The 7,738-nt window shown below is 43.7% G+C and overlaps 1 protein-coding gene across 1 annotated transcript; it reads left to right on the top strand.

Annotated features, from left to right (window-relative positions):
- The first annotated feature begins 875 nt into the window (after nucleotides 1–875).
- On the top strand, nucleotides 876–7,293 carry csnk2b (casein kinase 2, beta polypeptide). The gene is made up of 7 exons (XM_058404765.1): nucleotides 876–950; nucleotides 1,721–1,802; nucleotides 1,908–2,010; nucleotides 4,056–4,171; nucleotides 4,271–4,346; nucleotides 4,975–5,164; nucleotides 6,237–7,293. Exons 2-7 carry the CDS (start codon nucleotides 1,731–1,733, stop codon nucleotides 6,325–6,327), a joined length of 648 nt encoding a protein of 215 aa, XP_058260748.1. The 5' UTR covers nucleotides 876–950; nucleotides 1,721–1,730; the 3' UTR covers nucleotides 6,328–7,293.
- The last annotated feature ends 445 nt before the right edge of the window (nucleotides 7,294–7,738 follow it).

The raw sequence follows: 7,738 nt of genomic DNA on the forward strand, positions 1-7,738 counted from the left end.
AGGTGCTGGGGTTCTAGTTCATTGAGCCTCTTAGTTCCAGGGAAGGGGAATTGTAAAGCTGTAAAATTGTGTACTTCAGACTTGGTGGAAACAGTCTGTTAAAATACAAGATGTATATACACTATATTGCCAAAAGTTTAGGGACACTCCTCCAAATCACTGAATTCAGGGGTTTGGCTTGGTCCCTTAGTTCCAGTGAAAGGAACTCTTAATGCTTCAGCTTCATACCAAGACATTTTGGACAATTTCATGCTCCCAACTTTGTGGGAACAGTTTGGGGATGACCCCTTCCTGTCCCAACATGACTGCACACCAGTGCACAAAGCAAGGTCCATAACTGAACTGTCCTGCACCTCAACCTGATAGAACACCTTTGGGATGAATTAGTGCAGAGACTGTAAGCCAGGCCTTCTCGTCCAACATCAGTGCCTGACCTCACAAATGCATGTCTAGAGGAATGGTCAAAAATTCCCATAAACACACTCCTAAACCTTGTGGAAAGCCTTCCCAGAAGAGTTGAAGCTGTTATAGCTGCAAAGTGTAGGCCAACTCCAAATTAGATTCATGTGCATGTAAAGGCAGACGTCCCAGTTTTGGCCTGAAGCATTAAGAGTTCCTTTCACTGGAACTAAGGGGCTGAGCCCAACCCCTGAAAAACAACACCTGAATTCACTGTATTGAAGGGGTGTCCCAAAACTTTTAGCAATATATAGTGTAAATAAATGTAAGGTGTGGGGCAGAGCTGCATCCCAGAATCCTGTGGCTCGCTCCTGAATCTGTAAGGCTGGCTTTGTTTTCCTCCACCCTCTTTTTTGAAAAAAAAAAAACTACATTTCCCAGATCGCCAGGAGGCGAATTGTGCGTCAGATTCTGCGTCATCACGTTGCTTAAGACGTCACACGCCAATCAGAGAGCGCTTGTATTGCTGCAGTTGAGCACGGAACCGGGAGGTGAGAGTCACCGAGAGTCACTTTTATATCTACAAACACACACACACACACACACTCTGTACATTACTGTTCTGTGTTGTGTAGGGATTGTGTATTTCGGTGTGTCCTCTGAATGAGAGTCGGTGTGGATGAAAGTGTGTATGTCAGGCCCCCGGGGGTTGTCGCTATTTTTGCGGCCTAGTGAGCGCTGTGTAGCCGGACGCCATGTTGATTTCATTTCATCAGCTACACAGAGGGACCGGAATTATTCTCTCACAATAACACTTAATGGATGTAGTCAAGGGATCGGTGTGTGGATGATTTTATACACAATAACTCTGTTTGATTATTCGGTTTATTTTAACCCGAGCTGTCTAACCCACGGGCAGAATCTGGTATTTTATATCTTTATATACGACTTGCTGTAATTAGCCTCGGTGCTAATTCACTGTTGAATGAAGCGGCGGAGAGGGTGAGGGCTAATGTAGGAATTACTCCATGTTAATTCTGTAGGATACTCTCTCTTTTTCTCTTTCTCTCTCTTTATTTTTCTCTCTCTCTCTCTCTCTCTCTCTTTATTTCTCTTTCTCTCTCTCTCTTTATTTCTCTCTCTCTGTTTAATTGCACTGTTTGGCTGCATCCCAAATGGCGTCCCCCCCCCCCAGCTTATGTAAGTGCACTATATAGGACATGAGTAACGGTTACTCCAGTCTATGTAAAGCACTACACACACACCACAGGAAGCCTTTGGAGTATTTCAGCCTCTAATAACTCTCTTTTCTCTCGTATAGTTTCCCCAAAATGAGCAGTTCAGAGGAAGTTTCGTGGATTTCTTGGTTTTGTGGTCTACGTGGGAATGAGTTCTTCTGTGAGGTTTGTGTTGCACGTCTCTCCTTTCTTTCTGTTCCTGGGTAAATCCACAAACCGCAGTGTTTTTTTAAACGAATTAACGCCTGCCTGTGTTCCCTGTGTGCTCAGGTGGATGAGGATTACATCCAGGATAAATTCAACCTCACTGGACTAAACGAGCAAGTTCCTCACTACAGACAAGCCCTGGACATGATTCTGGATCTGGAACCAGGTCAGTAGAACAGAACAGCAGTTCTGTTGAGGCCCATCTACTCTGTCTCTGTGGCTTCTTCATCGTTAGACGAGACAGATGTCATTTTTACAATATGGAATAGTCGCACCATTTTTGTGTTTTCTCAATAAATGAAAAGCTATGTATCATATTGATATGTCATATACATATGATATATAATGAGGGAATGCTGAGGGAATGGCAGATGATAGCTGATCATAGAGATCTGTATAGAGACAGACAGCTCGAGAAAGGGAGGGAGAGACAGACAGATAGAGGGAGGGAGAGGCATACAGACAGAGATAGAGGAAGGGACAGACATGGAGGGAGTGATAGACAAATAGATGGTCAGATTGATAGAGGGAGGGAGAGACAGATAAAAGAAGGGGGAGTTAGACAGGTGGATGGATGGATGGAGAGAGGGAAAGATAGACAGACAGACAGATAGATGGAGGGAGGCACAGACAGATAGAAGAAGGGGGGGTCAGATAGGCAGATAGATGGATGGAGGGAGGGACAGACACAGATGGAGGGTGAGACCGATAGAGGGAGGGAGGGAGGGACAGGCAGAAGAAGGGGGAGTCAGATTGGAAGATAGTTGGATGGAGGGAGAGGCATACAGACAGATAAAGGAAGGGACAGACATGGAGGGAGTGATAGACAAATAGATGGTCAGATTGATAGAGGGAGGGAGAGACAGATAAAAGAAGGGGGAGTTAGACAGGTGGATGGATGGAGAGAGGGAAAGATAGACAGACAGATAGATGGAGGGAGGGACAGACAGATAGAAGAAGGGGGAGTCAGATAGGCAGATAGATGGATGGAGGGAGGGACAGACACAAATAGAGGGTGAGACCGATAGAGGGAGGGAAGGAGAGACAGATAGATGGAGGGAGGGACAGACACAGATAGAGGGTGAGACCGATAGAGGGAGGGAGGGACAGACAGAAGAAGGGGGAGTCAGATTGGAAGATAGTTGGATGGAGGGAGGGAGAGACAGATAGAAGAAGGGGGAGTCAGATAGGCAGGCAGACAGATAGACAGATGGAGGGAGGGACAGACAGATAGAAGAAGGGGGAGTCAGATAGGCAGATAGATGGATGGAGGGAGGGACAGACACAGATAGAGGGTGAGACCGATAGAGGGAGGGAGGGACAGACACATAGAAGAAGGGGGAGTCAGATTGGAAGATAGTTGGATGGAGGGAGGGAGAGACAGATAGAAGAAGGGGGAGTCAGATAGGCAGGCAGACAGATAGACAGATGGAGGGAGGGACAGACAGATAGAAGAAGGGGGAGTCAGATAGGCAGATAGATGGATGGAGGGAGGGACAGACACAGATAGAGGGTGAGACCGATAGAGGGAGGGAGGGACAGACACATAGAAGAAGGGGGAGTCAGATTGGAAGATAGTTGGATGGAGGGAGGGAGAGACAGATAGAAGAAGGGGGAGTCAGATAGGCAGGCAGACAGATAGACAGATGGAGGGAGGGACAGACAGATAGAAGAAGGGGGAGTCAGATAGGCAGATGGATGGAGGGAGGGACAGACACAGATAGAGGGTGAGACCGATAGAGGGAGGGAGGGACAGACATAGAAGAAGGGGGAGTCAGATTGGAAGATAGTTGGATGGAGGGAGGGAGAGACAGATAGAGGGACAGATAGATAAATAGAAGAAGGGGGAGATGGAAAGATGGAGGTAGGGAGAGAGTGAGAGACACACAGACACTCCACAGTAAAACCAGATGGCACATGTGACAGTCAGCATCCAAACATCTCACTAAGCACTAAGAAAGCTGTTCTATGATTACGGGGCTTTGTCAGAAAGAACAGAGTCAGTGTGCCTCCCTACACTAATGTGCTCGTAGTTAGATGCAGTCTGTTGTTTGTATCGATCAAAAGTGTTTTATTTAAAGAGAAATATTGCCAGCTATAACACTAAAGGGAGCGGTGGGTTCTAATCTTTATAGCATTGCCATGTTCAGAACACTCTTTCTTGGTTTGTGGAGTTTACAGTAAATATTTTGTCTCGCTGTGTTCCTCCAGATGAGGAGCTGGAAGACAATCCGAATCAGAGCGATCTGATCGAACAGGCGGCCGAGATGCTGTACGGCCTGATTCACGCGCGCTACATCCTCACCAACCGTGGCATTGCTCAGATGGTACTGCTTTCCTTTCACACTTTTTTTAATAAACTGTTATAAGGTACTGAATGTATGAGAGATGATCATTTACATTCTGTCTTTTTTGTCCTGTTGTAGCTGGAGAAGTATCAGCAGGGGGACTTTGGATATTGCCCTCGTGTTTACTGTGAGAACCAGCCTATGCTGCCAATCGGTGAGTTCCTGAATTATCACTTGTGTTCCACAAATGAAAACGCAGAAGAACGACAGTAAGGTATTTTTATTTAGCAGTTTAACAGCTTAAGGAACGTTCAAACTGTAAGGAAGGCAGCAAGAAAATGTAAGATGTGTGATGGAAACACAGGAAGGGGAAGAAATGTTCTATAGTTGGTCATGTACACTGAAGACGTCACACAGGAAAATGGCCATGTTGATCAGTTTTGACTCAATGTTGAGAATTAACTATATGCTGAGAGTCTCGGCTAATGTGCAGGTAGTTTCTAGAGAAGATCCCTTGGCAAACAGACTGTTGTAAACACTCCCAGGTCTAAAAGTGCAGTAATCCTTTTCAGCTATTAATTTAAAGTCATCAAGGGTTAAGTTGGTGGTATTGTGCATACATTTACACACTAATGTTTTCTGAAGTTGCAGGATTCTTGTATAAATTAGTCTAGGAACATTTTCTGAATAAATCTGTTCATATCCAGTTTGTGATTTCAGTCAGTCTGATTTATGGTCACACTGTAGTGACGTTTGCATCCTTTATTATGGGAACAACTGGCCACCGCTGCTCACGTCTTATCGTTCTTTTGTGTAACGTGTACATTCCTCTGTGTCTTTAGGGCTGTCCGATATCCCAGGTGAGGCCATGGTGAAGCTCTACTGTCCTAAATGTATGGATGTGTACACACCAAAGTCGTCCCGGCACCACCACACTGATGGAGCTTATTTCGGAACCGGGTTCCCCCACATGCTCTTCATGGTGCACCCTGAGTACCGGCCAAAGAGGCCCGCTAACCAGTTTGTGCCCAGGTTCGTGTCCTTTCAAGCCTTTTTCTTTCCTTTATAAAACGGTTCAGTTTTCCTGAACTGAAAGATGGTTTTCTTTTATAATGTAAAATGTAATGTAATGATTTCATTCCAGCATCTAAAGATTGTGGTCTCTAATGATGGCTAATTTTAATTCTGTCAGTTCTGTCCACTGTTTCTCATTTAAAACTTTGAGGATTGTCATCTGTACACAGTGTGTGTGTGTGTAAGCTCAGTTCTATTTTGCTCATGTGATCATGTAATTTCTTGTGAGCATCATATTATCAAAATAGGGAAGAAAGTAACTTTGTTTTGATCAAAAATATATATATTTGTGGAGGTTATATTTTGTTGGTGCTTCTTGGCTGTTTTCTGGAATTCAGTGGGTTTTCCCAACATTTTCTATCATATCTTAATGCCAACATTTTAGTTAAGATACCATCTGCATTCAATTCAGTTTTAGTTGTATAGCACTTATCAATGGACATTGTCTCAAAGCAGCTTTACAGAACATAACATAGTACCAAAGTCCAGGATTAATGTTCAACATCCTCCCTGTAAGCAAGTGTGAGGCGACTGTGGTGAGGAAAAAACCCATTAGCTGGTAAGAAGAAGAAGAAACCCTGAGAGGAACCAGACTCAAAAGGGAACCTCATCGTCATTTATGTGACACCGGAGTGTGACTTATAAATTATTATAAATTCAAATAAATAACTGTGCATATAGTTTATTTGCAATAAATGAAAGGATGTCTATATTTAGGCATATTGTGGTTGGATAGACAGATTTATTCTCCATAGATCCCTTTAGAAAGCTCGTCACCAGAGATCCTATTATATATATACATATATACATACATACTGCTCCATCTTTCCTCCATGATCGAGCTTTACACACACACACACTTATTTATATATGTGTGTGTGTAAAGCTCGATCATGGAGGAAAGATGGAGCAGTATTTCTTCTGAGATATTTAGCTGATTGAAAACCCATGTTGTATGATGACAGTATTTTACAAAACATTTTTGCCGTCCTCGTCTACATAACCTTGTTTCGCGCTCTGTCTAATCCAGGCTCTATGGTTTCAAGATCCACCCAATGGCGTACCAGCTGCAGCTGCAGGCAGCCTCCAGCTTCAAGAGCCCTGTCAAGGCCATCCGCTAAATCGTGGAAAGAAGGGAAGGGAGCATTGGAGAGACGAGGGAGAGCATCTGTATCTGTCTTTACACCTCCTCGCTCTTCACCAAGAGACAGCTTTTGTTTTATCTTAGGTTTGTTTAAGAGAAATGTTTCAGTATCAAGAGTGGGGAATTATAGAATGCACACACTTTGGGTAAACGTTTCCTCATCTCTCTCTCTCACACACACGCGCACACACACACACGGAGCCTGGGGATGTTGCCATGCTGTCATTGGTGTATTCCTTGTAAAAACGTCCTTCCTTAAACTTAACCTATTAACAGAAGTTCTATAATTAGTGCTGGATGAATCGTGAGTGTGGTGACCGTGCAACTCGCCATTCATCCATGTTAAAAGCCTGGAATAGGTCCGCGTTTTCCTCCTTACACACCTCAGACCCACGTTTCCTCCGTACACCCCTTCCACGGCAGGCAGAGACTGTTGGAGGGGGGAACAAAAACGGGAATCAAAGATTAGTGTTGGTCTGTTTATTTTTGACACTACTTCGTTTTCCTATTGGCTTAATTCTTATAAATTCTCAAAATAAATTTCGTGTCGTCTTTGTTTTTGACGAAATGTTCGTTTGCTGCTCTTACTGAAACGGAGCTAAACAACCGCCTCTGCCTCCGTCAGTCCAGCGTCTGTGCGGTAGTCCACCTCCGTGTCCACTTCTTCCTGCCAGCGTTCCTTCTGTCATTATTTATTTAGTCGTCCACATTTTTGGAAATGTGTTTTAGTTTCCCTTCCCTGTTCTTAACTGTGCATCTCTGGTTTCATAGAATGGCATGTGACCGCAGGATCGAGATTAACTCAATGCATTGATGAAAATTATAATTATTGTTACTCTTGGTGTGGCTTTTTTTTTTTTTTTTGGGTTATTTGATTTTTTTTTTCCCCCTTTAGAACTGTTGAACCAGGGTTCAGAATTCAATAAACTTTTTTTTTCCTATACTTTGTGCTATTTTGTTTGGGTTTTTTTTTTTGTGTGCACCTATGTATGTATTAAAATGAATAACCTTTAGAACCAGTGTTAATACTTGAAGTTAAACCTCTAAAGAAAATGACACTGAGCCTCTTCAACTCCAGAAATCCACAAAGGCCATGAGTTATTTTTCTTTTGAATTTGGAAGAAAAATATTTCCCAAGCTCACAAAGCAGTAGTGCACTGATCAGGCATAGCATTATGACCACAAACAGATTGATCTCCTCTTCATCTTGGCACCTGTTAGGGGGTGGGATATTAGGCGACAAGTGTAAGCATTTGAGCAAGTTTGACGAAGGGACAAATTGTGATCAGAGCATCTCCAAAACTGCAGCTCTTGTGGGGTGGTCTAATGAAGGAACAGTGGTGAACCGCCTACAGGGTCATGGACAATCAAGGCTCATGGATGCACGT

Source organism: Hemibagrus wyckioides, linkage group LG12, assembly GCF_019097595.1.
Source record: "Hemibagrus wyckioides isolate EC202008001 linkage group LG12, SWU_Hwy_1.0, whole genome shotgun sequence".
In the NCBI taxonomy this organism is placed as follows: domain Eukaryota; kingdom Metazoa; phylum Chordata; class Actinopteri; order Siluriformes; family Bagridae; genus Hemibagrus; species Hemibagrus wyckioides.